The sequence below is a fragment of the Colletotrichum navitas genome (assembly GCF_030913465.1).
Source record: "Colletotrichum navitas strain CBS 125086 chromosome Unknown LY79scaffold_22, whole genome shotgun sequence".
Classification (NCBI taxonomy): Eukaryota; Fungi; Ascomycota; class Sordariomycetes; order Glomerellales; family Glomerellaceae; genus Colletotrichum; species Colletotrichum navitas.
Window position 1 is genome coordinate 2,605 of NW_026850568.1, and position 27,076 is coordinate 29,680.

General features: G+C 56.9%; 12 protein-coding genes across 12 annotated transcripts; 7 read left to right on the forward strand and 5 right to left on the reverse strand.

Moving 5' to 3' along the window:
* Positions 1-559: 559 nt before the first annotated feature.
* On the reverse strand, positions 560-1,492 carry LY79DRAFT_164253 (uncharacterized protein). Its single transcript, XM_060551167.1, has one exon. The coding sequence runs from the start codon at positions 1,248-1,250 to the stop codon at positions 720-722; it is 531 nt and encodes a 176-aa protein (XP_060415172.1). The 5' UTR covers positions 1,251-1,492; the 3' UTR covers positions 560-719.
* A 2,481-nt stretch (positions 1,493-3,973) lies between these two features.
* Positions 3,974-4,623, reverse strand: LY79DRAFT_668871 (uncharacterized protein; the record flags this gene model as incomplete). The annotated part of the gene is made up of 2 exons (XM_060563573.1): positions 3,974-4,022; positions 4,463-4,623. The coding sequence occupies 2 exons, from the start codon at positions 4,621-4,623 to the stop codon at positions 3,974-3,976; spliced, it is 210 nt and encodes a 69-aa protein (XP_060415173.1).
* On the forward strand, positions 4,472-5,055 carry LY79DRAFT_550313 (uncharacterized protein). The gene has a single exon (XM_060557555.1). The coding sequence runs from the start codon at positions 4,638-4,640 to the stop codon at positions 4,944-4,946; it is 309 nt and encodes a 102-aa protein (XP_060415174.1). The 5' UTR covers positions 4,472-4,637; the 3' UTR covers positions 4,947-5,055.
* Positions 5,056-7,689: 2,634 nt separating this feature from the next.
* Positions 7,690-8,086, forward strand: LY79DRAFT_550317 (uncharacterized protein). Its single transcript, XM_060557556.1, has 2 exons — positions 7,690-7,944; positions 8,012-8,086. Exons 1-2 carry the CDS (start codon positions 7,774-7,776, stop codon positions 8,039-8,041), a joined length of 201 nt encoding a protein of 66 aa, XP_060415175.1. The 5' UTR covers positions 7,690-7,773; the 3' UTR covers positions 8,042-8,086.
* Positions 8,087-10,080: 1,994 nt separating this feature from the next.
* LY79DRAFT_550323 (uncharacterized protein) lies at positions 10,081-11,009 on the reverse strand. Its single transcript, XM_060557557.1, has 2 exons — positions 10,269-11,009; positions 10,081-10,102 (listed from the first exon to the last, which is right to left on the reverse strand). The coding sequence occupies exon 1, from the start codon at positions 10,868-10,870 to the stop codon at positions 10,322-10,324; it is 549 nt and encodes a 182-aa protein (XP_060415176.1). The 5' UTR covers positions 10,871-11,009; the 3' UTR covers positions 10,081-10,102; positions 10,269-10,321.
* Positions 11,010-13,286: 2,277 nt separating this feature from the next.
* LY79DRAFT_550328 (uncharacterized protein) lies at positions 13,287-13,956 on the forward strand. The gene has a single exon (XM_060557558.1). It carries the CDS (start codon positions 13,586-13,588, stop codon positions 13,928-13,930), a length of 345 nt encoding a protein of 114 aa, XP_060415177.1. The 5' UTR covers positions 13,287-13,585; the 3' UTR covers positions 13,931-13,956.
* Positions 13,949-14,786, forward strand: LY79DRAFT_550329 (uncharacterized protein). The gene has a single exon (XM_060557559.1). The coding sequence runs from the start codon at positions 14,422-14,424 to the stop codon at positions 14,584-14,586; it is 165 nt and encodes a 54-aa protein (XP_060415178.1). The 5' UTR covers positions 13,949-14,421; the 3' UTR covers positions 14,587-14,786.
* Positions 14,787-15,778: 992 nt separating this feature from the next.
* LY79DRAFT_164520 (uncharacterized protein) lies at positions 15,779-16,552 on the forward strand. Its single transcript, XM_060551169.1, has one exon. The coding sequence runs from the start codon at positions 15,912-15,914 to the stop codon at positions 16,419-16,421; it is 510 nt and encodes a 169-aa protein (XP_060415179.1). The 5' UTR covers positions 15,779-15,911; the 3' UTR covers positions 16,422-16,552.
* Positions 16,553-17,355: 803 nt separating this feature from the next.
* LY79DRAFT_550334 (uncharacterized protein) lies at positions 17,356-18,030 on the reverse strand. Its single transcript, XM_060557560.1, has one exon. It carries the CDS (start codon positions 17,988-17,990, stop codon positions 17,448-17,450), a length of 543 nt encoding a protein of 180 aa, XP_060415180.1. The 5' UTR covers positions 17,991-18,030; the 3' UTR covers positions 17,356-17,447.
* Positions 18,031-20,675: 2,645 nt separating this feature from the next.
* On the forward strand, positions 20,676-21,233 carry LY79DRAFT_164556 (uncharacterized protein). Its single transcript, XM_060551170.1, has one exon. The coding sequence runs from the start codon at positions 20,857-20,859 to the stop codon at positions 21,142-21,144; it is 288 nt and encodes a 95-aa protein (XP_060415181.1). The 5' UTR covers positions 20,676-20,856; the 3' UTR covers positions 21,145-21,233.
* A 382-nt stretch (positions 21,234-21,615) lies between these two features.
* Positions 21,616-22,277, forward strand: LY79DRAFT_164560 (uncharacterized protein). The gene has a single exon (XM_060551171.1). The coding sequence runs from the start codon at positions 21,696-21,698 to the stop codon at positions 22,170-22,172; it is 477 nt and encodes a 158-aa protein (XP_060415182.1). The 5' UTR covers positions 21,616-21,695; the 3' UTR covers positions 22,173-22,277.
* Positions 22,278-22,685: 408 nt separating this feature from the next.
* LY79DRAFT_550339 (uncharacterized protein) lies at positions 22,686-23,181 on the reverse strand. The gene has a single exon (XM_060557561.1). It carries the CDS (start codon positions 23,041-23,043, stop codon positions 22,816-22,818), a length of 228 nt encoding a protein of 75 aa, XP_060415183.1. The 5' UTR covers positions 23,044-23,181; the 3' UTR covers positions 22,686-22,815.
* Between the last annotated feature and the right edge of the window lie 3,895 nt (positions 23,182-27,076).

Sequence of the window (27,076 nt, forward strand, 5' to 3'; positions counted from 1 at the left end):
GGACGTTTTGTCGCATGTTTACTCCGTAGAGAGTTTGTCTTTTCGGAGACGGCCAAAACTCCGACTAGGCATTCGATCCACCGTGCCTCCGTTGGCGACTATGGACGTCATCTAAGGTTCATAGGGCTGTCTCGGACCTGGAAGGGCTAGCCGGGGCGAGGAGATCGGACATCATTATACTGGCCATGGCCTTGAGCTTGATGGTCGAGTTATCAAGTCTTGGCAATCAACGCCCACGATGTCGTGAACACTTGTTGGTCCAAAGTGCCGCAGACATATTGGTAGCCAAGATGGAAGATGGCATCCATAAAAAGAGGTAGCGGTTTCCCAGTCCCGACCAAACAACATCTGCATGAAATAAGAATAATAAAAAAGCCCCAACAAAGAGATTGCCGGACATCGCCGGTTGGACTGCCAACAACGACGCCGACAAGACAGCCCTGAGATACAGGGTTCCACCGACGGGAGAACAGCTCGCTTGAGAGGGACCTGGAAGAAGATAAAAAAATAAAATAAAAAAAGACGACCGAGCCGCACCGGGGCCTGTCCGCCAAGAAGCAAGAAATGCGGAGAATCTTGGGGGATTGAGTGTTGAAGACCAAAAAGCTGGGAAAGCTGGCAGCCCAGCACGCCCCACAGCGGCAGTCCAGATGCTACCGAGGGGGAGGTCGGTGATGGTCTAGAACCCGCGACGTGGTATTAGAGAGAGGCCCTTGGTCTTAGTCTGCCAGTATGGCTGTCCAAGGCATTGATCCCCGCCGGTGTTCCAGTGTTGTTGACGCCCCGGTTGACGAATGTCTCCCCGGGACACGCCCCCTCGCCCCTGTAAGAGCTTGAGGGGATACCCTCGCGGGGGCGGACTTACGGAGAGGCGAGTCGAGGCCGGATTGGCGATGCACAAGCATGGCACTCGGGCATTTCTGACTGGAGCAAAGGTCAGGCTGTGGACCAAACTGGAGCGTAAGTTGGAGAAGTATTGGAGAACGCCCCGGGTACAGGACGCGAGATGCCCACACCACCTTGCCTGCTATCTCCGGATCGGCGCCGAGGCAGTGGACGGGGATGGCGAAGACGCGCAGACAAACGGAGAAGTGACTTGCAGCCAGCCCAATGGGACTTGCCACAGACTTGATTGGCAATCGATCGATCCATGGGATGACGAGGGGGATTGGTAATGGTCTCGACAATCGAGATATCGAACCCGCATAAGCTGAGTCGTAGAGAGAGAGGAAAAACCAAGAAGGGGGCATTAGCCGCAGATGGCGTCCACGTGCCGAGCTTCAACGGCCCAATAATAGGAACAAAATCAGACGATGGCGCCTTCACTGCGATCACAGACAAGAGTTGTGTATAATGGGTTTGGTTCAACCCAGAAAGGAATGCAGCGCATGGACCGAAACAACATGGCGTTCCAACGCGAGGGTGACCGAGTCAGCGAGCAGCATAGATATTGGCAGGGAAGGGAGTGGGGGAAAAGGGGGGGGGCAAGGGGAATAAAACTCGCAGATGGGTAAGAAGAATGGCATCAGGGAAAAGCCATCGATCGATTCAATGCTGAAGTAGGGCCCAGGACGAAGGAGTATTGGCCTGTCATCGACATCCAAGGGTTCCGATGGCGCGAGTAAGGCGTCCGGGCCTCCGTAGCGTACACAGGAGGCGCGCGAAGGGGGGTGAGAAACAGAGCCAGAGGAACAAACAGCAGTAGTAGGCATCGATTCGATCTTGTTTCGATTCGATGATCGATGTGGAATCACAGTTCCCTGGCACAGTTCCCTGGCTCAGGCAACCGGAGCCTTCCCTTCCGCTCGAGAGACGACGGCGGAGTCGAGTGCAAAGAAGGAAAAGTTTCAGACGCTATCGAGGAAGAAAGAAAAAAACCGGGCTAAACTCACGCGTCGAAGTGCACTTTCGCGCCGGGGCGGTACACCAAAGCCGAAGAGGCCTGGTCCGCGACGAGATCTCATCTCAGGGAAACAATGTCGTGCGTGCGATTTCGCATGCGCATGCCACACCCGCGCTCCCGTCAAGCGGCGGGCGCCAGAGGCTTGTGCCGGCATCTCGAGATCCCGTGCAGTCCGGACCTTGGACAGCGGACCCTTGACGGTGTCTTTTCTCCATCACGGCGCCGTCGAACCGCCGGACAAAGTTCCCGGAGTAGATGAGAATACACGAACGATACCGTACACGCCGAGGGCATTTTTGATATCGAGGCATGCACGACGGCCTGCGAGATGTGAGCGGCGGGGTCTCTTGACCTCGTGCGAGGTGACTTGCGTCGACGATTGGCAACATGTTCTCGTGATGCCCCCGGGCGCCCCCCCCCCCCCCCCCCCCTTTCCCCCGTCGCAAACGATGCACGGCAGAAGACCGAGCAGGAAACACAGTCGAGACTGTTGCTTGGCCGTCCGTTCCATGCGCATCATCGAATGTTGCTGTGCACTGGGCCGATCGTCGGCTGCCGATGCGCTCGCTGCTCGATGCGATGCGTCTGCTGGCGCTATCCCCTCTGCCGCGCGCTCTGCCGCCGATACTCGCAAAACACATACCTTGGTGCCCTTGAACGATCGGCCGTGTCCGTAGATCGTCCGTTCCCGCAGGTTGCATATCCGCACAGCTGATCATCGACAGAAGGAGGATGGACAAGACCGAACAAGCTCAAGAGGATGGCGGACAACAGTCTCCACATGGCCATCCATTTGCTGTGAGCGGAGGAGAGAGGTGGAAGGATACCGGTAGAGTACTCCGTACGGGTAGGTTAATAAACAGAAGGGGGACCACCCCACCGAACGGGTAAGGCTTGGTTGACAATGCCGATCACCTGTGCGCCATTGGCCAGAAGTTCCTGACGGGCCTGAATGGGATTGTTCGATCGGTAACAGGTTGTCGATGGTCGTGAGTGATCTACTTGGTGCCAAGAACGCACGTATGTTTTTGTTGGAAAATCGAACGCAGCGTCCGACGCTGTTCTCTTGTTCATGTTACGTGTGCATCGACGATACGGCTCCCCTTCCATCGACAGTGTCTCGTTTCGTCCTTGACGCGCCCCCCCCCCCGTGACGTGTGGAAAGTAGGCGAGAAGACGCGACCCGGCCGTTGGGTAGCCGCGGGTCTCTTCCTTAGCTGACAGTAGTAGGGCACGCCCCAGATCGAACACGCCCCCCCAAGACTTTTCAAGGGAGTCTCTGGCGAGCGGGACTATGGCCGAGCGAATGGTGGGTTTCCAGAGAGGCTGCTGCCATGTTGGCGTGGTTGCTGTGATATGGACTCGGGAAGAGTCCTGGTGGAGTAGGAGAACCAGTTCTGCGGATGGGGTTCTTCATCTGATCACGATGCACCGAGGGGGAAGTGTCGATACCTGCTAAGAACCCCGATGGAGGAATCGAGTCTACCCCTCCCGTCCTCCTCCATTGTTCTCAAGCGTCTCCCTTTCTCGCTACTAGCTCCTCCACGACGACTATGCAGTGGCGTGAAAGGGCACTACGGCAAGGGGCATTGGCGTTGTCGCCGCGTGGGCCACTTTGCCGAATGAGATGTAGAAAGGGAATAGTAATGCAGATAGACGTGTCCAGTATCCGTGGCATGGGCTCGCTCGGTTGCGCGCGCGCGCGATCGATCGTCTAGTGTAAGGAATTGGCTGAATCCCCTCGGCAGGGGTCTCACTTTTGGGTGGGCACGAAGAGTTCGTTCAGCGTGCCGCGGGCAAGATTCTCGATCAGCGCCGATGATTGGGTGGCCGCGGTGAGTTAAGTTGGAGCGCAGATGGGCGAAATGGGTTTATCATGAGACGACACCAAGAGAAGGTCCAAGCCTCCATGCTCCTTGACAGGCCGCGAGCCACGACGCGGGGTTATGCATTAAAAGCCAGTCCGGTGGACCCGAACTCAACGATGGCCAAGATACCGAACACTTGATATCTGGTGCCTAGCACAGAGAAAGGCGGGCGACGCTCGGGAGGGCTCGGAGTTGATGGAGTTTAGACAACGGCATCTCGCAACTGGCCAGGCACCCGGACGGGATAGATGCTGAGAAGAACAGGGCGGGTCGGTGATCAGGAGTCAGCGCCAGAGTCTTCCGATGCATGCATGCATGCGTGCATCCATCCATCCATACTGGGCCAACGCCGTGGAGGAACGGCCGGGGGGGGGAGAACGACGACAGGGTTGCTTGCTGCTGTACGTAGTCATCCAGTCGCAGCGGCCGGGTTTTGCGTGTTGCATAGCCCGTTTTCCAGCATCCTTTTTGGCCTTGGTACAAGAAAGGTTCGCTGACAAGACATGCCGTGCCTGTGTTTCCGAGTGTGACTGTTTCGAAAGCCTCGGTTTGTGACTTGTGGCTAGCGGCAAACGTCTTCCACGGCTTCTTCCTTTTCTAGGGCGGCTTACGAATGCCCTACCGTACTACTCCGGCGCCGCCCAGCTAGCTGGATAAGCAGACTAGTGATGGCGCATGGAGTACGACTCACCTGGACGCGCAACGGGACAAGGGGGGCGATGCAGGAGTAGTAGCAGCAGCAGCAGCAGCAACAGCAACAGCAACAGCAGCAGCAGCAGCAGCAACAGCCACAAACCGCGGGCGTTCGATGTTGAGATGCGGGAAGGAGAGGTTGAGGCAGTTGCGTGACATTGGGTTTGGCATACATGGAGCTTGCGTGGTCTTGCATGGCATTCTTTGTTTTCCCGGTATTCCAGTCCAGCATCGCAGCGGGATGTGGGGGGGAGGAGGGGGGTTTCAACATGAACCACCCAACCTCATCTTTGCCGAACGGTGTGGAGGGGGTTGGATGGATGGGTGGATGGATGGGTAGAATACGGAGCATCCGTACCGGGGTGAGAAACAGATTCGAATCCGTGGACAAGGCAATAGTGGATGGGACGGCGCTCAAAGTGTGCAACGGGTTGTCGACCATGATTCGCCCAGCAGCGTGTTCTCGATGGTTTGCAAGATGACCGATGAGGACGGGATTTTGGAAGCGTGCTAAGGGCTGCCGAATCAATTCCTTAGCGACACTGCCAGGACGCGTTACTGATAGCTGTGCAAGATAACGGATATCCCCAGGAATGCTCGGCGCCGAGGAAAAGCTCGCTCGGGTAGTGTGGCTACCTAGCTGTACGGTGCCCCCTTGTGTTACCCAGCTCGCTTTTGTGCAAGAAACCCCAGCTCCCTACCCGCATATAACGCTGCCGGGACGTTTGGCGTTCTGCCCTACGGGTCAGGAGAACTGGACACTAAGATGACATGCCGTGTGCGAGCAGCAGCAGCAGCAGCAGCAGCAGCAGCAGCAGCAGCAAGAGGGGTGGGCGAAGAAAAGTTTGGACGGTGGGAAGATCAGGCTTTACGGTGACTGACGCCCCGCGCCCAGCCGTACAAAACAGAACAGGAGCTTCCCAGAACGTCCAAGCTGAAGAAAACGGGACCCCTGGGCTGAGAATCGAACAAAGCGAGAGGAATCGGCAGGGCAGGGCAGTCTTGGCGCGCAGCCCGGGAGATCGAGAGTTTGCGGTAGTCATCAGAGTCTAGCCCCATTAGGGACACCATTTCGTCCTTCGGTCGACATATGACCGTGTGGTTGGCCCTTTTTGTGACAGTCGGTGCTGCCATCTCACTGAACGCGGGGGACCGTGGAACCGACCGTCTTAGCTTGTCTGATAGTTGCATACTCCTCCCGAGTGATCGGAGATGAGAGAGGCATTGGTAAGTGAATACGGATACAGCAGCACACACCCCCTCCCCTCTCTCTCTCGGGTTAACGCAAGTTGAACGACAAGGGATTCAGCTGAATTGGCCAATCACTCGCCCTCTACACTGTGTGACTCAAAGCCTTGCGGAAACCACCGTCTCAGAGACGTGTATACGCAGTGCTGTGTACGGAGTACGTGTGTGTGTATGCGTGGCATACGAATGCTGCTAGCCGGGCATACGCACAGACGGGCCTTCTGTAAAGCCACGGATAAGTCTCTCAAATTGAGAAGCCGACTGCAAACAACAAAGAGGACGGCGCACAGATGGAAGAGAAGGCCAACTACCTAGAAAAGGGGTGTAGAACAGAAGCTTTCGCTGCGCCTTCCGAGGACTAGGGTACCACTTCCTACACGAGTACAGAGTTGCTTTAACGGGCAACAGGTTATGAAGAGGGAGGAGGGGATGGATGATATTGGAGATCCGAGAATGCCACGGCGGGAAGTCAAACAGGAGAGAGAGCAGCGACTGACGCCGAAGGACGACGGCCTGCAAACACCCCGAGGCCGCGATCATGTGTCAACCCCGACAGGGCACTCCCGAGGTCGTGTCCGTCCCGTATTCCACATGTAGCCACCGGCAGTTGAGGAGAAAGGTCTGGCTCCAGACGAGCCTGTTTAACTTTTTTGTCTCTTTTTGTCTTTTTGTTTCTTCGTGTGCAAAGGTTCGCGGCCTCGAATAGGGTTGACACCTCTCCCCCCCCCTTCTCTTATTTCCCCGAGGCCTTTACAGTTTCGACAGCGGTGTAGGTCATAGGCTCTATCTGACACCGTGGCAAAGCAGCCCGGCGGGAGACCCGTCCAGCACGCCGATGCTTTTTTTACGTAAACTCGCGATAGTTTGCGCCGTTTGGTTGTTGGCTACAGTGCTTGGCATTGAGTGTAATATACGGATATACGTACGATGTATACTTTATCCGTGTTTCTGCACGTCGCCACAATAGCGTTTTCCTCTTTTTGACTCACGCTTTAACGGGCTCGAGGCTATACACTCTCTGGCCAGCCTGGTAACACCATAGTTTCAATAGCACGAATAAATGCTGTTGTTATTATGATTATTATTATTATTATCATCATTATTAATCCTTGAGGGGGGGGGGCTCCAGTTCTGGACCGGAATAGCAACAACAAACATAAACAAACAATCTCGCTGGGTCGAAAATAGCTTCCCTGGAGCACAGAGAGAGAGAGAGAGAGAGAGAGAAAATAAAACCGAAATTGGCTGAATCGCCATCCTACAGAGTCCACCCGTTTCACCGTCCACGCGCTATAGTAGCATTGCACTCTGTTGGATATCGCTCAGAATCCCCTTCAGGGGGGGCGTTGTGCATTCACGGCCCTCCCGTTGGGCGGACCCAGTTCTCAGTTCTCGCATTTACAAGAAACGGCACCAATCTGTAGGCCAAAAACAAACTCTCCAAAGATTCAGCCTCCCCCCCCCCCTTCCCGTTCCTTTCTCCCCAGGGACCCCGAACAGACAAACGCCGTGATGGTACGATGCCAGCTGTTCCGTGGTTCCCCCGGTTCTACGAATACGACGGGAACCTTCGCGCCCATTCGGGACACAGGGGGCGAACGAACACCCCGAAATGGACCCCGAAAAAGGAAGCGCGAAACTGACAGCTTCGTTTTTGAGCCATACACAGCCTCGAAGCAGAAAGGCGAAAAGGGGAGGGGGGGGGGCTTGCGTTTGTGGACAAGGATGGCGGCGAAATAGCAACATGTCAGACAAAATAGACTGCGAAAGAAAGGCCGCTCTGGGACCCCCCTCTTCCGTACAGAGTAGCCGGTATGGGATAGAGGACGAGGCATATGCACGCGTCCGCAACCGCAACTCTGCTCGATCGGGGCCGCTGCGGAACCTTGGCGAGGAAGGGAGCACTTGGTGGTCGAAACCCGTGTTCCCTCGAGGGATGCTCCCGGCTCCTGTCCACCGCCCACAGCTGAATCCCGCGGGGGGGGGGGGGGGGCGCCCTCCGTCTTCTCCCTTGAACGACGGTCTCGGTTTCTGCGGTGGGAACATCGGCAGGCGGCCGCGATGGTTCGGGCGCGGCGTCCGTCCAAAGGACCTCCTCCTTCTGCGAACCGGCTGGAGGTTTCGTGGTATGCAGACGTCGCCGTGAAGCGGCCATCGCTTTCGCCCGCTCCTCTAATTAAGCAGTATCCGTACACGCAGCCGCACACGCGCGCAGAGGCATCGCACCAATCCGTGCGTCCCTCCTCCTCCTCCTCCCCTCCCCCTCTTATCTCTCTGACAGGCCGCTCGCGCTGATCAGGGTCCCTTTTTCCCATCGGCGGCCCACTAGGGTTCGAGTAAACGGACAGGGCTGGAGGGGAGGGGGGGTGGGATTTCTGTAAATTAATTACCACGAGGAAAAATAAAATAATAGTAATAATAATAATAATGGCGTCCCGCGATGAGGATGCGACGACGTGATCAATCCCAAACAGCTCGGGGGTAGAGGGCCACAAGGGGGGGAAACACACGAGAGAGGGAGAAGGTCTATTCTGGTCAAAGGACAGCGGGAGAGAGGCTCCAGTCACGGAAAGAAAGGGACCTCGGATTGTTGGTCCTCCCACAACAACTCGGGGCTCCGTGGTCGATCCGGGGTGACGCCTCCCCGGCCCCCCCCCCCCCCCCCTCCGCGGCACTTGGCTTTGATAGTAATCTGCACCGCAGCCTGCGGGATAAACCTCGAGCTGCAGAGCTGCTGCAGGGCAGAGGTGCGTTTCTACGGGGACGGGGTGAGCATCCATCTTACGCTGGTTGGTTCGTGGTGGGTGTCAGCTGTGCCGTGCTGCTGCTGCTGCTGCTGCCTGGCCGGATTCAATGATTTCAACGTTACACAGACACGACTGTTGTGAAATTCTCGGTACGGCGGACGAGTGGCATGATGGATGGATGGATGGAGTGAGGTTGGCTGGCTGGCTGGCTGGCTGGCGGCTCGGGATTAATTTCACCCCACGATATTGCGATTTATCCATGGCTGGCTTCGGGGAAACATGAAACCTTAGCCCGCCATCAATCGAATCTTGACCGACACCTATCCCCTCCGATCCTCACTTCCCGTGGCCCCCGCTCCCCTGGCCCGAAAGTCCACCGAACCCCGATTTGTGCGTGGGCTGCCTCTGAGACGCGGGTCGGGTTTCCCACGCAGGAACGACGTGGCCGGCGCCGAGGTTCGTGAGATGGAAAGCGGCCCCCCTTTCAGGAGTAGACAGTGGACATGTTCAAGAAGGAAAGGGGGGGGGAGGGAGGATGAAGATGAGGAGAGTGGAGGAGGATGGACGGCACCAATATCATGATGCGCGCCACGGCTTTCATGGCTTTTTTTCTCCCCCCCTCACCCTCGTGCCTGTCACACACTCCACGGCCCGTCCTTTAATTGAGAACCTCAATCAGAAGCTACTCCGTACCGGCGCCTCGGACTGATGATCTTGTCTGTTGTCGTCCCTGGGAGGTCCCAGTGTTGGGACTTGATGTCCATGGCCGAGCATATATGATACTCATCCGGGAGGGCGCCACGAGAACGATGGAGCAGCTCGTTCGGCGGTCCGGGAGTTGTCTGATTGCCCACTCCCACCCCCCTCCCCCCTCTCATCTGTTTGGACCCTGAATATCATAGCTTCTCTTCCCCCTCGTCGCCCACGCGTGCAGGATAGGATGTATTAAACGTGCCGACGTCCCCCTTTCCAAACCATACCGGCCCGCGTTGGGAAACGAGATTTGTGTTGGTATTCTCTTTCGGCGCTCATCAACGACACAGGCGGGTAGACTCCCCTGTACGTGTAAACGAAAAGACGGTCTTTGATCAGACTCTGTTCCCGCCCTGCTCAATACGACTGGCTCGTTCGGCATCCCGTCAAACCCTCTGTTTTACTCCCTCCCTCCCTCCCTCTCTCTCCACCGGTTTGGAGGGAAAGTCACCGCCGCCCCTTGTCGCCTCACCAACAAGACGACAAGTCATCCGGCCCTCGCCGAATCCACACACGTCCAAGGACGCCGAACCCAACGAGCAGGCCTCAAAAACTCGACAGGCAGCAGAAAGGCAGGCCTTTCGAGCCCGATTACGGATACACAACACGCTACTGCACCGCCGCCCAAGGGAGAAACGAACACAAGCAAGCTGTTACGACTCAGACAGAGGGAATACCGAGCCAACGCGTTGATATCTCTGCCCAATCAACCGGGCCCCCTCTCCCCCCCTTCCCCCGTCCGGTCTTTGCACGCGCACACACACCACTGTCATCTCGGGTTGCTGCCGCCAAGCTGCTGCACACGCCCTCTCTCCCTCTCTCTCTCTCTCTCTCTCTCTCTGTGTGTGGTGAGCCGCCTTGCCTTGAGCCCCGTTTGAGTGAACAGAACCGTAAGCTATACCCCCCCCTCAATCCCTTGTCTTCGTGTTTCTTGCATATTGCTGCTATGCAGACTTATGCACGCCCCGTTTATGAGGAAAAGGAGGCACAAGACCGCCAACACCAACACCCCCCTCCGAACCAAAGCTGACAGACTCCACCTCCACCCCCTCGCAGGACGGAAACTCTGACGCAGGACTGATTCTGCTTTTACGGACTCGACACCTCCGTTACGCAGCCCACACGCCGTTCTCTGCGAAGCGGTGGGCATCGAGAATCGGAAACCGTCTGCGGATCGACGTGGCTGCCCACACACCCTTTCCGTCTCTGTTCCCTCTCCGTCTCTCTCTCTCTCTCTCTCTCTCTCTCTCTCTCTCTCTCCGTTCTGCCTCGCTTTCACAAGTCTTCCAGTCCACACACACACACCCCCCCCCCCCCTTCTGAGCCTGGCCGGGGGTTTGGCTTGCTATCTCTTGTGCCTGCCTGACGTTGCACCCCCCTCCCCTGTTCACGTTTTCCGAAGAATCGTGTTCCCTGTCTTCTGACTTGGAGAAGAAGACGAAGAAGAAGAAGAAGAAGCACAACGCATCATCCTGGCTGGGCTGGAGCTGCCGCACCGCATCCGCATCGCACACTGCCACCCCAAGTACACACACACACAGCCTGCATAATTCCCATCCACCCGGGGGGAGGGGTGACTGAGCGACCGCAGCATCTTCCCTTTTTTCTTTCTGCCTTGCCGACACTTCCAGAGTCCTCTTTGCACATCTCGACTGCATTACTACACGGGCCAGCCATCGCCATCTGGTCTTCCCTCGTCACCCGCACACCCAGCTCACACACCCCTTCTGGCCAGAGTAGCAAGCTACACACCCCTCCCCCCTTGGTGTGTCTTTCTCTCTCTCTCTCTCTCTCTCTCTCCACCCTACTTATTTCTTTTTTAAACCCTCACCCCTGTCAAGAACATACAAAGTATACACACCCACACACACCCCTGGCCGTCAAGAACACCCATTGCACACCCCCCCCTCTGCTGGATATACGGCTCGCTCTTCCCTTCTTCAGTCCCTCCCACGGGTTTGCTCTCTCTACTATATATCACCAGGCGCTCCCACACACCCATATCCAGACCTCACTTTCAACTCAACTCTAGCCTCTTGACACCAAGCCGGAAAACTACTACCAACACTTGACTGCACACCAACAAGGAGGATACCACCACCCAACGGGTCTGTCTGCCGTCAACCTCGTCACCCAAAAGACACAGCTACAGCTACAGCTACAACTACAACTACAACTACAACAACCCACAACCACCAAACCCACGCCACTATGCCTTCGAGCTCGCGCCCCTCCCAGATTCACTACAGCTCCTCGTCCTCGTCCGACTCCGACCTGTCGTCCGCCTCCTCGTCCTACCGCCACAGCATGGACTCTGCCCCGAGACCGATCGCCTCCGTCGAGGTCCTCCGCTGCCTGCGCTGCGCGAGGTCCGTCGAGGCCACCTCGACCGACGACTCCAGCTCGACCGGCATGGTCCGCATCGCCCACAACCTCTACTACTGCGAGCGGTGCGCCAAGATGGTCGGCTACAAATGAACAAGGGCCGGCGGAACGGTCTTCTTTTCACTCTTGTCTCTTTCGACCTTTTCCCCTCCCTTCCGTTGTCCAGGAAATACCCCAACCCACACCCCCCTTAACGGGGAGATGCATTGAGATTTGATCTTTTTGGGAACCGGGCAGCACACGAGAACCGGGAATCGCATTCATCCCCCCCCCCCGTCGTCTATTCACCACCCGGGCTGAGTAGCAGGTGGTAAGAGAGCGCACGCATACGGCAGCGCTCTACCAACACCCGCGGTGCACACGCAACCAACAACACGCAAACCCTCTCACACCGTCGGGTAACCGTCATCGTCACATCGGATCGTGGGCGGTGAGACGAATAGGTGCCGTTTCGACATTGGCATTTCCCCTCGTCCTCCCTACACCCCGCCATGGGTGTAGTGAGAGACCAGGCCTCGTCGGCGTGACGGGGATGGGACCGGAACGCAGAGCGCGGGGTTGATCAATCGCACGACTCTGCGAGGTTCACCATCAAAGGGACCGACGATAAGGTCACATTCGGCCATCAAACAACCTGGTCTTGGGGGGGGCGGGGGGGATTGAGACGTCGATGAACCCTCATCACAAGACGAATCTCCCCTTCCCTTCCCTTCCCTTCTCCAAGGGGGCGTCCCCGGGATTCCCGGCCATCGCAACGCCGTCCAGTCTGGGTGGAGTCGCGGCCAAACTTCCAGAACACGCCAACCCCCGCCTGGGCTGGTTCGTGCCCGCGCTCGCATCTCTGGATCCTTCTCGACGCTCGTTCCGCAGGCAAGGTCAGCCCGCCCAGGGTGAAACCAGCCCGCGGCCACGGGTTCCTGTTATGGATTGGGGGGGGGGGGGGGGGGAAGGGTTCCATACCTCCCAGCGGCACCAACGCAACCGCAGCAATGTGCAATGCTACGGTCAAGCGCCCTCTCCTTCTTCTTCTTCTCTCTGTCCCTTGGCCCTCCCCTACCAACCTCTTAGAAACAGATCACATGCTGTCGTCTCTAACAGGGGGAGGAGGTCATCACTCCGGCAAAAGGGTAGCATATATCCCCTTTCCCCCTCGAGGGGAGTCGTGAGATGGGCCATCAAAACAGAGCTTTGTCGTCGACGCCGACGCCTCGCCCTGCCGAAGCCGGGGCCGAGTCGGCAGCCGACGGCGAGAGCGGGCTTGGGGTCCGCGACCCTTTTTTTCTTTTTTCTTCCTTTTTTTTTCTTTGTTTCCTCCTCTCGCGTCCACTCCAAGCAGACCACAAGCGGTCTGCTGATGGGCTTATGGAGCTGGCTCGACCCGAGAGGAACTTGGCTGCGCTGGCGCGTGGGTTTTCCCGCGCCTCCCTCCCCACACTATAGATGATTCTCGCGCCCAATCTCGCATTCAGATGAGATCTTAGGGGTTGGCGAGTGGGGGAAAAAATGGGAGGGGGGAGAGAGAGAGGGGGGGATCCCAGTCGCCCGGAGCGATACGAGCAAGCGAGGGAGAGAAAAAAAAAAAAAGCATTGGTGCCTGAGGCTCAACCAGTATACTTTCTTGTACCATTTTATATACCATGTCAATCTGTACGATGTTCACGTTCTTCAATCTCATGATGATGCACATTTCTTCTCGTCAACCGCGGCCTGCATCCATCTCACATAAACACGCCCATGCTGCTCATGTGAGCTTGTGTGTGTTTGTGTGTGTGTGTGTGAGTGTGTGATTGTGTTTTCTTTGTCATCATCTAGACCCACACAGCGACTTTCCATTGGCCGAACCCTCGGAGACCTGACTCGACCCCATCCGAAAGTGGGTCCCGGTCACGGGGACTGGTCGGCCACGGGGCCCTTGGGCCTTTCTTTCTTTCCTTTGCTTCCTCCCCCTTCCGCTCCCGGTCTTTCCTTTTTGGTGTGGAGCCGGTCGCATGGAAGGGGAAGAAGCAGCGGAAGGAAGGAAAGGCAAAAGGGGAAATGTGGAGACACTATGGGGGGTTTCACGTCTTCTCATTCGTCGGGTTTCGGGGCAAGGGCTCGAGGTCGAGCGAAGCACGTGCCGCGTATTCGCAGTATACATATCCGTACTTGTGTATGTATCCTTGGCAGTACTGTACACATCGTATCGTATTGTATCGTATTGTATTGTATCGTATCGTATCGTACGTACACTCACTCCACGCTGCAGCTCGTGTCACTCACTGCGCCCCCCTTTTTTTTTTTCCGTTCTCGGCTTTCTTCTCTTCTGGTCCTCCCCTTGGCTGCTGCTAGTCTGATCCCGAGGCGTCGTATGGTTTTTTTTTTTTCTTTTTTTTCTTGTATCTGTTCCCCCTGCAGGCAGCCAGTGCCGGGGTGGATCTTGCTGTTTCCTTTGGTCCTTCTGTATTATTCTTTTTTGTTTTATTTTAATTCTTTTGCTTTGTCTCGGATATTCGATGCGGCATGGCCACAGTGCTCCTCAGCATTATAGAGCGAGAAGATTAGGAAGCAAGTTTTGATAAGGATAAATCTCTCTCTCTTCGTGTTGCCCCCCGCCATTTGGTCATCTATTCAAGGGGACAACCGAACTATCATGTTATTCGGCTTGCTGCGGCATTCGGCAACGAATACAAAAAGACGTTGACGCTGCGACGCTAGCGCTCTCTCCGTCGCTATCGAGAGTATCGAGACCATACATCATCGTGCATATCACCATCTCTGGTTTCCCCTTCTCCCCGGCCACATTGTCCCTGTAGCGTAGTTCGTTCGTTCTCACACGCCAACCGAGATGGCGGAGGACGATGAGGTGGAAGGGAGGGGACGCAAGGGACCCCGTGGACGGAATCTATTCCTGACCAATCACCACCGGCCTCGGCCGCCCGCCCGGCCCTCTCTCATTTGCCAGCCCGGCCGGCAGTGGATACCCCGCCCCGCACCGTCCTTATTTCCTTAGCGTGTCCCTCTTCCGCAGTCGGCCCGGGGGGGTTGTCATTGTTGTTGCTGCTGCCGCCTCTGACGTCGACGCGCATGAGCGCTTTTCGAATTCGGGGCGGAGGACGCGGTTTGTTTTCTCATTCACATATTTTCATATGCCGCTCTCTTTACTCCACGTCCGCTCACTTTCATTTCTTGGCAGGACCAAATGCCCTGGGGGGGGGGGGGGGGGTGGGGTGCGTGCGTGTCTGTGTGTTGAGGGCATTATGTTCAAACTCTTCAGCGCTCTCTCGCTTGGGCACGGCCAAATAGGGGAATATGGCATCGGCGGGGTTTTCTCGGGGTTTTGCTATAATAATAAAAAAAAGGGAAGAAAGCTTCTTGTTTGGGCCTGCCAAAGCTACGCCAGCCAACTTAGGTTGGGTTATGACCTTCGGACCGCATTACTTTGCCGCATCGGTACTGTATGACAATATCGCTTGGGGCACAACTGAATGGCCCAATACCAGACAAACACGGCTACGTGCGGGTGTCAGGTGTCAAACACACACACACACACACAGTAGTACTCACTTCGTGGCCCTCGGAGTCATCCTCGTGAACCCGGTGCTGACCAGCCGCCAAGCCTCGTGCGTCGCAAAAAGGGCCTCTCGAAACCCAACTCGCCGTGGCGTCTGAGTCCCCGGCCCGTGAGCGGCTTCCAACGCACGACGACGTCCCGAGGTATGCCGCGGAAATTGGCGAACCATGTTCAAACACATTTTGGTAAAGAGGATGAGGGGCCAAAAAGTCTTATTTTGTTGTAGTTTATCTTACATAAAAAAACAAATAAACCAGTAGCACGTTATGGACCCCTTCCCCAACGATCACGCCTGGTTGGCTATCCGTTACGAAGGGGGGCCTACTATCTCTTCCTCTCTCTCTGGGTCTCTACTGTTTTTTTTTTTTTTCTTTTTTTTCTTTCTTTTTTTTTTTCTTCATATTTTAACCGTTACTCACCGAAGCCCGGAGGCCTCGACGGAGTCCAGTCCGGCACCATCGACAAGATGGAGACGAGTCGTTGTGATGTGCCCTTCATGAAACACTGATCGCCGACCCAGTGATCCAGTAGTCAGCACGCCACGCACCGTCGTTTCCCCCCCCCCCGCCTTCGCTTTTCCTTTTTTTTCTTTCCTGTATCTGCCGAGTTGCATTCTTCAGCCGTCGTCTCAGGGTCCGAGACGTTCACAAGCTACGCCTACGCACATTGGTTGGCGGCCCATCACGCTACCAACACGACGCAGATCCCCCGAATCCCTTGTTTTCTGCTGGCGTGTCTTAGTCGGGCCGGGGGGGTTCAGACAGATGCAACCCAAGGTTCTTGCGTCATCTTTTCGTCGGTGGTCGTCGTCGCCCCGCGTTGTCACGTTACAGCGGCGCCCGGCACCGCCAAGGGGAAAGCCAGGTCTCTCTCTCTCTCTCTCTCTCTCTCTCTCTCTATCTCTCTATCTCTCTATCTCTCTCTGCCACCACCCCGTAGTGCTTCTAATTATCCACCGCGTCTTTTGCATTCTTGCCCACTTCCCCTCTGCACGTGGCCAAGTGCGTGCATCGTGTTGCGTGGCACCGTACTGTGCTGCATTGCTTGCATATTCAACCGAGTTGTTGTGCACGGAAAAAACAAGAACTTTGGGACATCAGCCGTTGTCCTGCAGGTCCCCCACCCGTCTCTGGGCCTCGTTGGGATGGCGGCGAGTAGGAGAGGACATGTATGCATCCCGCCTACGCCTACGCAACCGCCTACGTATGGCCGTTCTCGACACGGACTCGGCACGGGAAGCCAGCCGCTGCCCCCTTTCTCCCCATAGACCTTGACCAATTTACAAAACACCGCGGACCAAAAATATCGACGTGTAGTGCTGGTGGCTGTGAACAAATGGCGCCTAGTCCGTCAGAGAGTACCGCCGCCTGGGGAGAGATCGACAGCAAGGTGGGAATGCTGTTCGTTAAAGACAGATAAATAAACAAAAACAAATAAAAGACGGCTGCTAACCACCACCTTCCTACGCCCCCCCCCCCCCCGGAAAGACGGGATATGAAGCATAAGAAAGAAAGAAAAAACCACTCTCTTGTCGAGCTACGGACGAAAGGGTTCCCCTTCCTCGCGCATCTCCGTAACCGTCTGGGGGGGTCCGTCGTCTATGGGGCGCGTGTATGAGTGCAGCGCAGTGCCGGGTGCGTGCGTGGTTCGGAAACGACGAGAGCCGCGCTGCCGCGAACCGATGGAGCTGAGAGAGCCAAGATTTAGGGCCGCAGCCTTCTTATGATCACCTTCGGCTCCGACGTTGAGACACACACACACACACACACACATACATACACCGGACATCTTCCGTCGTCGTCCCCGCTGTTGCTACTCCCGGCTGGCACGGTTGGACGCTGTCAAAAAGGGGACAGGATCGTCGAGTGATGAAAGCCCAGTTCTTCGTCCGCGGTCAATGTGGGCATTGGGATAGGAAAAGAACGTCCAGTGCCGATCACCTCTTCCCGCCTTATGGCGAGCTCCGACGTTAGAGAGAGGTGGGCTCGCGGGAAGACTTCATCAGGCACATGCGGGCGGTATTTCCCTCGCTGGCCGTTTCATGCGCAGCACACGGTTTTTTTTTTTTCTTTTTTTTTTTCTTTTTTTTTTCTTTTTTTTTTCTCCGACCTCTTTGGCCGACAGAGAGCCGCAGTGTTATGATACCAGACGTATGCTATGCGCTGTGGAGTGCAAACCACACGCACGCAGCATGCATGCATGCATGCATGCTCGTCTATAGTACCGAGAGAAGGGGTCTTGGTTGCAGCCGCCGTGGGGAGCCACGCTGTCTGGATCGGTGGCCCGCCGTCTCACAAAGGTTACTCTGTTGCTTCGCAGGCAACCCCGGCGGGTTTTGGGTGGAAGGCTTCAGCTCGGCATGGAGTAGGGGTCGTGGACAGACGCGATGGAGGGCATTGAGAGATACGGTGGCGAAGAAAGCTAAAAAAGAGGAGGCTGAGATGGAGAGACGGTCGGGCAACGGGCGAGTTGGAGAGGCTGGATGGGGAGAGGTTACATGGCCGGTCGTGTTTCATCGCCCGAACTTGGACATATCGCCCGAACATGGTCACATATATACCTATATCTCGTCGAGATAAGCCCGGGTCACCGTCGTCGCGCATCGCCGCCGCCGACGAGTCGATCGACGACGACGACGAAGCCTTCTTCCCTCTCGCATGGCGTGAGAAGGGCTGAGCGAGGCGTGTCAGAGCAAAAAAAAGGCCACAATGCCATGGAAACACCGACTCATAGGTCAACCCAAGTATAAGCAACCCAATGAAGCCCATGTTGACACCCGAAACGCAAAAGGCCATACGCCCACAAGACGCCTTTTTTTTCCTTCTTTTTTTTTTCAAGGGCATACATGGCCTGGTTTGTGTATATGTGTGTGTGTGTATGTATGTATGTGTGTACATAGTATGCATGTGTGCGTGGTGCAGAAGCAAGAGGCCAACGACCTCTGACAGGGTAGGGTTCCCTCCGCCATGGCAACGACACGAACAGCTGAAATGACGGAAAACAGCTGAAATGGCAAAAGAGACTGCTTACTCCAGCTACCCAGTGTAAACCGTGGTACTCTGTAGGAGATTGGGCAGAGATCAGCGCGGAGCACATGCCCGCCTCGTCGAGCCGTGCCTGGATGTGCAACCTTGAGATGGGGGGGGGGCACCGCCTTGGCTGAGCTGCTCCATCTCAGCAGGAATGCGTGGATGTAACCATCCCTACCCTCTCCCCCCTGTTCCGGTAGGGTGCCCTCGCGGCGCAATCCTTAGTAGTAGGGTATTAGGGTATATGGAGCTCCTTGACTCGCACTTCTTAAATTCTGGAGAAAGAAGATGAAGAAAAAAAACACGCTATCTCCGGGTACCTGTTTGGGATTGATTAGGCGACAGATCGACGTTCCTAACGACTGGCTTCTGTCCGTTATGGTCGGGGGTCTTGTTTGCCGGGGCTCTCCGGGGGGACGACGCGCGCGCGTGCGGCCCAATGGGAATTCGACGAGAAAAGAAGCAGAAGGGGGCAGGCAGAGCTCGGGAAGGATTGTTGGAGAAGAAGAAGAAGGGCTGCATAGCACCATGTAGATGGTGTTGCTAAAATTGGTTGACGTTTTTCCGTCTTCGACGAGCTGCAATCGCGCTTTTTGCGTCACACTCCAGAGGAACGAACCGGAGACTCAACTCTCCTCTCCGTTGTCCCCCTTTCCGACTTCTGATACCGACTCTGACTCTGACTCTGACTCTGACTCTGACTCTGGCTCTGGCTCTGGCTCTGTCCTCCAATCCCATCCCGTCTTTGGATGATCCATCCGCCAAGCGCTTTAGCGGATTCACGACCTGCGTCGCCCTTGGCGTCCTCATAAGACTCCCAAGAAACAACGTTTGCAACAACCTCTGCGATAAGAGGGGGGAAGGAGAGAACAATCTCCAATGTCGCCGATACAGGGTGCGCGCGGGGGGCTTTGCACGCGGGATTTTGTGTGCGCGCGCTAGTACCTGTTATGTAGCGCATTCGTATAGTATACTACGGCGTTTATGACTGGCATACCTCACAAGAGACAGGCTATGTCGAGTTTGGTGATGGGCTCTCTCGCGGCAAAGTCGGGCGAATAGCCTACCGTGTCCATGTACCATGGAAGATGTTCTACTATGTAGGGTGCGCGCTCTCTTTGCCGAGCGTGCGCGAGTGGGCCTCCCATGTCTACCTCGTCCTCACTCTTCCCAAAAGGGTCAACTTTGTGCAAGAAGTGGCCAAAGTGGTGGTGATGGACAGATGGACAGGGCAGTCCGGTTCATCTCGCCCTCTCCACCTCGGGAGCACCGGCGACTCGTGCGACCGCGCTAGCCTGTCAGGGAGGGAAGGGGGGGAGAGACGCGACGACCCTTGCGGCTGTTCTACGGTGTTGTGTTTGTAATATTGGCACCACGAGGAGCAAATGGTGAGGCCGTCGACGGGGGGCAGCCTCGCACATCCCCAAGACACGCAGATGGACGCAGGGCCGCCGCCGCCGCCGCCGAGGGACGACTGGCTGGAGGAACGCGTGAGGCGTCGCTGGGCTGGCGGTGGGCGTTTTTGGCTTTTCCGATACCTCCCTCCCCTACGTAACTTTGCGAGACTTTGCGAAACCGTACGAGAGTGGGACGAGGGGGCTGTCCGGTGTGTGCGCCTCTTTCTCTCTCTCTCGTCAACGTCGCCGATGTGTCTGGCTGTTCACCGATGAATGATGAATCGAACCCCAGACTTGCTGGTATATCCGGGTCTTGCGGATGTCGTACTGCGTGGTGGCTTCTTCTGGGAGGGGGCGGGGATGGTCAGCTAAGAGGCTATCGAGACATGCTATTCCGGGGACGCGATGAGAACTGTCTAGCTGCTTCGCCCCAACTAGTTATTTTCGTTCCTGTGTTCCGCATGCGGCAGCAGGAGGAGCAGCAGCAGCGATCAAGGCACCAAGGCAGACGCGAGCCCCCGGTTGTCTTCCATACATGGTGAGGGATGCAGATGGCAGTCAGTCAGATCATGTTTCTCAGCGCGTCTGCCTGCCCAGTCCGTCAGTGTCAGTCGGTGTTCGTAACTTGCTCACCCGTTCACTCCGTCGCCGTCCCGGGCTCAACCCATCTCGTTCCTGACTCCAACTCCAACTACCCAAGCCAAGCCTGGCGACATGGCCAGCATCCCCCCCGCACGCGTTCCCGTGCCGTACTCCCCTCGCTTCTCCGGCGCTGCTCCCACACCCCCTCTGTAGCCCTGGCGGCGCCGTCACGGTACGGAGGGGCAGCTGGTGACGGAGCTTGGGCCACCGTACCGTTTCCGGCCCGGACGGCCACGAGCAGCACCACCGTACAAGACGAGAGGATGGGGTCGATATGAAGAGATGCAATTACCGAGAACACGGCGTGACGGGGGCGTTGATGGACACTCACTCACTCCATGCACCGTCGTCGAAACGGCCCTGTGACCGATTCCGTTCTCCGCAAAAGGCCGACGTCGAAAACACGGTCGTGCTCGGTACAGATGCTCTCAATAACGTCCCGTTTCCTTCGCCTTCGCGGTTTTATCCCCAACACGGTATCTTTTTTGGTAAGGGGACCCCCCCCCCCCCTTCCCTGGACAAGAGCAGCAAAAACCGTCAGTGCCGCGCTCATCTGATGTAACAACCCATCATCGCGTTTCAACGCTGCCGATAGATAGACGCTTCCCCAATGGCCTAGACCGGTTCAACGGCCAAAAGAGATGGTAGGAGAGTTCGCGAGGGTTTCCAACACCCGGCCGGAGCTGGATCGGAGCGGCGCGGCATCCACGGGGGCTCGACACCTGGCGTCTTCGACGTTGAGGGGTGTGTGTGTGTGTATGTGTGTGTACGCGTATGTCTGCGTGCCATACCCAGCCATCGCACACCATGTACCCGGTTCTGCGAGACTTGAACATCGCCATGTCGTCATTTCAACTGTGGGTTTTCTCTACTTTTTTTTCTTTTTCTTTTCTTATCTCCCGCTGAGATTACAGGTGGGTGCATCATAGTGTTTGACGTTGAAACTTTCCAGGACCCAAGGCAAGGGGACAAACTCAAGGGGTTCGACCAAGGAAGCGGGACGGGGCCCCGGGACGAAAGAGGAAATAAAAAAATTGGTGTTGGTGGCGAATCTGGCAATTCGTGGGGAGGTGGACACCAACGCAGGTCCTCTGCCTTGGCCGGTGATGGTGATGCTATTCGGAACCACGCCGGATACCCACTTGCCGCCTCCAACCATGGATTGGCACACACACACACACACACACACACACACTCACTCACACACACACGCAGCCGCATACGCACTTGTATATACAGATATACACGTCTGTATCCATCGCGGAACGCAAGTCCCGTTCCCACATGCCGCGCGAGCAACTCCCCTCGCAGAGTGGTATATCGCTCATGCGGTGGGGACTTAGACCCCGTCGCACGAGTCACGGCCGCCGAGTCGCGGCGCCGTGATGCACATCGCTGGCGGCAGTCGTCCCCGGCCAAGAGAACGCGGTCCCTCCATCTCTCAGCCCCCGGCCGACGGCTCCCGTCTTCCGCGAGGCTGATGCGCCGTGATGGGCAAAGCCAAGCTGTCATATCCCACACACACACCTCGACTCATGGCATTGCGGGCCATGCCACCCGGGTTCGTGGTTTTACCAAGATCCGCTGTGCATCTCGGACTCTGTCCCCCCCCCTCTCGGTCATGATTTCCACGCTGGGACGAAGGTGCCCACGGCTCCATCAGTCGACCAGGCTGGCCGTGACAGTGACAGCGGATGCGACGAGGTGTTGTAACCAAAAAGGTTTACGCCCTCCCCCCCCCAAAGGAGTTCCAGGTGCGGTCGGCGGAGACTTCTTCACGCAAGATGATGTCAGATTCGCGGTGGGCCAGATCTGTCCCGGGGCATTAACCTCGCTTTTTTCCCCCCTTCTTCTTTTTCCCGCCCTTCCTGCGTTAATCTCTTCCGCCAGTTGCAATCGTTCCCAGCCTTGGTTTCGTCTGCCTGCCCCTCCCCTCCCCCGGGGGGCCTTGGTCTAATGCTTCTAATTTAGAGTGTGGTTCTGCTGCCCACCTGTCAATGTCCATGTCCCCGTTCTGCCCAGCGTTTCGAGGACGAAGCCGGGATGGGGAGAGGGGTTCAAAGTGCCGTCGGTATCTGCATCCGTAAAACGAAACGCTACCGAAAGAAGCTCGAGAGCCTGACGGTCTAGACCGGTCTGGTCTGATCTTGGTGTCCCCTCCCCCAGCCTATGCAAGCTCGTGGGTTCGACGGACGCTGACTGGGTTGCCGAGTACGGTAACGTAACCGATCCGTGTTGCAAGAGACGGTTTCTGTGGGCGATGACAAACCTTGCGTAAGAGGCGTTGCTCGTCTTCGGCACCACACTCACTGCTTTCCAAGTTGGGCCTCATGTTGATGTTTGGGATCACCTACTTACCGGCACGGCAACCCAGGGGCCTCTGTCAACCGCGTCGAGAGTCCAGGCAGTGCCCTTTCTTTCTTTTTTTTTTTTTTTTTTTTTTTTTTTACCTTTTTTCTTTTTGCCACAAGGGAGACCGGACGGCGACGTCGTCACCACTGCTGGCTCGTCGCGACGACGGACGAAGTGGCAGTGGAAGGGTGTGCGGCGACGACCAGGTGCGCTTAGGACTGACTGCGCGAGTCGCGTTGCGAATAGCTTCACGTCTTGCGGTGCGCGCCTGCGACGATCCCGTGTGTGCGAGGCCGCGCGCGCCGCGCCGCGCCGGTCGAGGCCTGGACCGTCTCCTGTCGCCCCGGCCGAGGGAGAGGCATCGTCGCGCAAACATCGAGCCGGAGGGACCAACCAAACCTAACCGGTCGGGATCGTGACAAGCCCTGTTGTTCTCCGAGGAATGTCTTCCCATTCCCCTGCCTGCGCACTCGCATAGGAGAGAGTTTTGCAAATCAATCTTGGCGCCGCACCCCAAGCCTAGCCAAACAAACCTTGCTTGCTTGCTGGGAAGCCGCCCAACTAGTTGGGACTCAAAGACAGCTCTACGGTTCTCTCCGCCTTGCCCACTCGTTTGTGTGTATGTGTGTGTGTGTGTGTGTGTGTGTATGTGGCCCGGCACGTCTTAGACATGGTTTCAGTAAAGTGACGTGCGCTCGCTGTCATGAGCACAGCAGGATATGCCGCCATCCCCGACTGTTTCTCCCCATCCATCCCTGTCTCGTTGCGTTGCGCCTCGGCCTGTCAACCATGCCGTTTCGACAGGCGATCCAGGACACGAACCACCTAATAGGCTCTCGGCCTGCAGTGGGAAGAGTGTGGTTCGCTCCAAGACACACACCTCGCACTAGAGCGCAGCATTTCGTCACCCAGGGTCCGATCTGGCGTCATAGGGGCTACGACAGACGCGCAGACGACATCAATGGCGCTGGGCTGCCGCAGCGCCGCGGCTCTTCGCCGCCCTACCGTTCCTAAAACATCTCGTGCCTTGGTCTCCGAGGGCGTCCGTCAGCGGGCTGTCGCCGTTGATTGCGGGCGCCCGCAGAAAACAAGCATGCCTTGGCTCTCTGGGCCGTCGCAAGGGGGGGGGGGGGGGGAGGGGGGAGGGGTCTTGAGCTCAAGATATAGCTTAGCTTCTGGGGTGGGAGTGTGCATCTTGTCGAGACAGGTGTTTACTCGGAAAGGAACCGTCTCTCGCTACGTATTCGCACACTAGACTGGGCAGCAAGAAAATTAACACCAGAACCCCTATTGTCGCTCGGTGGCAGGGTCTCACGGAGGGGACGAAGGGGGGAGACCCTGATGTTCTCGTTAGATCCTTGGTTTTTCAGACATGTTGAGGATTGTAGGGCCTTCGTCCAAAACCACAGCTTAGCCGACTTGGCGTAAGTCGTCCCCTAGCGCAGTGCAAATCCTTCGCAAACCGGACAAGCTTGACTCGAGAGGCCATACTCCGTACTCTGATAGTACCGGTAGATCAGGCCAGACCCGAGGGACGGTAGAGGAGGGTGTGGTTGTTGACGGGCCACTGGGTGAGGTGAGTCTGCACCAAACCAAGCAGATGCAGGCGCGGATACTGACCTCATTGTGCATCAGCCCGAACCAACCGTTTCGCTCGTCCGTTTCCTGCCTCCCCCTCTTCCACTGCTGGCCAGGTTTCTTGTCCTTGTGCAGCACAAATGCGCACACTCACACACACACACACACACACCCCTCCCCCAATCTTGTTTTCCGCCAGCTGAAAAAAACAGGAGCTTGGGGTAAAACGGAGGACCACAAAAACGCCAAAATCAGCCGGCGGGTGGGGAGACGGGGGGGGGGGGGGATGGAGGCGTGTCGTGGGTTATTGCATACACCGCCATGCAGTAGACGGGATACACGAGCGCGCCCCGGGTTTGCAAAGTTTCGCAAATGCCCTCTAGGGGTACACCACCAGGTTCTAGACCCAGGTCCACGACGGGGGGGGGAGGGGGAGGGGAGTGCGGTGACAGTTGCAAGGAGGACAGGATCACAAACGCATGCTTGACCTCGGCCAGAGCCCTTTCCAATCCGGTTCAACTCTTCCGCTCCCCCATCGGTGTAGGGGACTCTGGATGGATGACTGCGGTAGCGACGGGGGCTCTAAGGATCGCGAGCTACTGGGTTTCGCCCGTCGACGCGTCGACACCCTTCCCGGCCTCCGGTCGATCCTACGGGATGAGAAACACTTTTGAGAGACCTACCCCTCCGGGACGGTGAGCAATGGACCTATTGCGTGCGCACCCGCCGGCGTCGCCCTCTGCAGGGCTTCCTCGCTTGACGACAGGCGCAGCCGGTGGCATAACTCAAGCGTGAATAGGCAGAAGGCCGGGAGGCCGGGAGGCGCCGGGGCAACTCATCCTCCTCCTCCTCCTCCTCCTCCTCCTCCTCCTCCTCCCGTGGCTGTTTCCAAATTCCAACCCTCGACTCTTGGCACGACACCGGGGGAAGCAGATGAGCAAGGCAAGGGAGAAGGGTCTAGACCTGTCCATCGATCACCGGGGGCTCAAAACCAGGGCACAAGGTTCCAGACCGGTCGACGCCAGCCAGCTGCGTTCGCAATAAGGTTGGTTGTTCTACAGCGTCTGTTCCCGGGGGGGTGCGGGAAACCAAGGGAACTTTGCACCCATGATCGACTTTGATCAACTTACATGTCCGAATCGCAGACACGCGCACAAACATGCCATATGTACGCACGCACGTCACATGCATGCTGGTGGACGTCGTCCTAGTGGACACACATACGCATTTCGAGCAGATTCCATCGACTTTTTTCTCTTTTTTTTCTTCTTTTTTTTCCCCCCTTCCTTCTCGATAGCCATGGGGAGTCTTGGTTGGGTCCCTGCCGCCTCGCCGAGAATGCGTGCGGCGCTGCTGGCGCGTTGTTCCTGACACGGAGGAGGAGGAGGAGGGCCTGGACCTGGTGGAACGTGACGATGGGCCGGATCATGACACGGCCAACGAGACGATCGACCGACGCCGCGTGGGGATCTCTTCTCTGTCTTCCCACCCCTCTCTGGTCCGGAACCTACGGCCGCATCGGTGAGTCAACGGCACGCGCAAGCCGGGCGATTATGGTCCCGCCGCCCATCACCCCCCTCCACCCTTCACCGCCGCATCTCATCTTCAAACGCTCATCGAAAGGCGTGCTTCTCTCGTGAGTGAGGGCATCGACGGGAGATGGGACGAAAGTGCGAGAAAAAGGGGTTCCAGCGTGTGCAGGGGAGCGCGAGCGGGAGGGGGGGGGTGCGAAAAGTCATCACACGTCTCTTATTCCAGGCATAAAAAAGAAAAGAAAAGAAAAGAAAAGAAAAGAAAACCACATCGTGGTCGCAGACGCCTTTCCTTTGGGCATCAGAAACGGCTGTGCCCGCCGCCCGCCTTGATGACACACGGAGGAGATTTAGGCAGAAGATGAACCACCTCGTCTCGGGCTCACCTCCCGCCCTCTCTCGTGATCCCTCCCCTCCCCTTGCTGTTTCTCGCACATCAACAAACAGTCAATCACACAAGACTCACACGCCCCCACCTCCTGATATCCTCTGCCCTTACCCAGCGAGAAAGCACCACGAACGGGATAAAGCCTATATCCCCATCAAACTCAGCCCTGGGCCATCTCTCAGAAGAACCCAACACCACACGGGCTGCCGAGGGGTCTGGGCTCTCTCTCCTTGCCTTGTTCCCCCTCCCCCCCCCACAAAGAAACCCATCAAGTAACACACCCTCCTCTCCGAGGTCCAGACCGGTCTCGTCTTGTTTTCCCCGTCTGAGGATTGGAAACGAGGCGCAGAGGGCAGTAACAGGGGTACCAGAAAGTAGTAAGTAGTAAGTAGTAAGTAGTAAGCCATAGAAACGACAGGCAACCGTTGCCCAAGCTCCCCCCCCCCTCCAGGGCGAGATGGCCAGATCTTCGTGAATAAGCATCGCGGCTGAGCCCGCGCCAAGTCCCCGATCGTGAAACCCCGAGCCCGTCGTGACACATCACATGCCGGACTCTGAGTCTTTTTTTTTTTTTTTTTTCCATCCCGAGTTACCCATCCCGAGCTATCCATCCCGAAGGGGAAAGAAAGCGAAGGGGCGAAAGAAAGAGGTCGTGAAGGAGGGGCGGAGAGCCGGGAGGCCGAATCGCATCACGGGATGACGAAATGAAAATAACAGACGCCGGGAAACCCGAGGAAGAAGGGACAAAACAACTCTCGCGGATGCCTCGGAGACCGGAGACCGGGTAGTTCCATTTCCTCCTCCTCTCAAAAGTTCTGACGATTTGTTTTCTATTTTTTTGTAATTTTTGTCAGCTCACACCCCATCCTTTTCGCATGTCGTACCGACGGTGCCGACGGAGCCTCGGCGGCTATTCCACATTTTCCCGGGCTTCCGTGCGAAGAGAGAGAGAGAGAGAGAGAGAGAGACATAGGGAGAGGCAAGACAAGTCAGACGGACATGGCGGACGGG

What these genes read in the sequence shown, in the direction of transcription:
- LY79DRAFT_550313 (XM_060557555.1), top strand. Translation starts at nt 4,638, where the DNA reads ATGGAGCTTGCGTGGTCTTGCATGGCATTCTTTGTTTTCCCGGTATTC.
- LY79DRAFT_550334 (XM_060557560.1), bottom strand. Translation starts at nt 17,990, where the DNA reads ATGCCCTTGAAAAAAAAAAGAAGGAAAAAAAAGGCGTCTTGTGGGCGT.
- LY79DRAFT_550339 (XM_060557561.1), bottom strand. Translation starts at nt 23,043, where the DNA reads ATGCGAGTGCGCAGGCAGGGGAATGGGAAGACATTCCTCGGAGAACAA.
- LY79DRAFT_550323 (XM_060557557.1), bottom strand. Translation starts at nt 10,870, where the DNA reads ATGCAGTCGAGATGTGCAAAGAGGACTCTGGAAGTGTCGGCAAGGCAG.
- LY79DRAFT_164560 (XM_060551171.1), top strand. Translation starts at nt 21,696, where the DNA reads ATGCGCCGTGATGGGCAAAGCCAAGCTGTCATATCCCACACACACACC.
- LY79DRAFT_550317 (XM_060557556.1), top strand. Translation starts at nt 7,774, where the DNA reads ATGGTTCGGGCGCGGCGTCCGTCCAAAGGACCTCCTCCTTCTGCGAAC. An exon ending in CAGAGGCATCGCACCAATCC is followed by an intron (nt 7,945 to 8,011) that starts GTGCGTCCCTCC and finishes CGCGCTGATCAG; the next exon opens with GGTCCCTTTTTCCCATCGGC.
- LY79DRAFT_550329 (XM_060557559.1), top strand. Translation starts at nt 14,422, where the DNA reads ATGGCGGAGGACGATGAGGTGGAAGGGAGGGGACGCAAGGGACCCCGT.
- LY79DRAFT_164556 (XM_060551170.1), top strand. Translation starts at nt 20,857, where the DNA reads ATGGTAGGAGAGTTCGCGAGGGTTTCCAACACCCGGCCGGAGCTGGAT.
- LY79DRAFT_164253 (XM_060551167.1), bottom strand. Translation starts at nt 1,250, where the DNA reads ATGCCCCCTTCTTGGTTTTTCCTCTCTCTCTACGACTCAGCTTATGCG.
- LY79DRAFT_550328 (XM_060557558.1), top strand. Translation starts at nt 13,586, where the DNA reads ATGGAAGGGGAAGAAGCAGCGGAAGGAAGGAAAGGCAAAAGGGGAAAT.
- LY79DRAFT_164520 (XM_060551169.1), top strand. Translation starts at nt 15,912, where the DNA reads ATGCAACCCAAGGTTCTTGCGTCATCTTTTCGTCGGTGGTCGTCGTCG.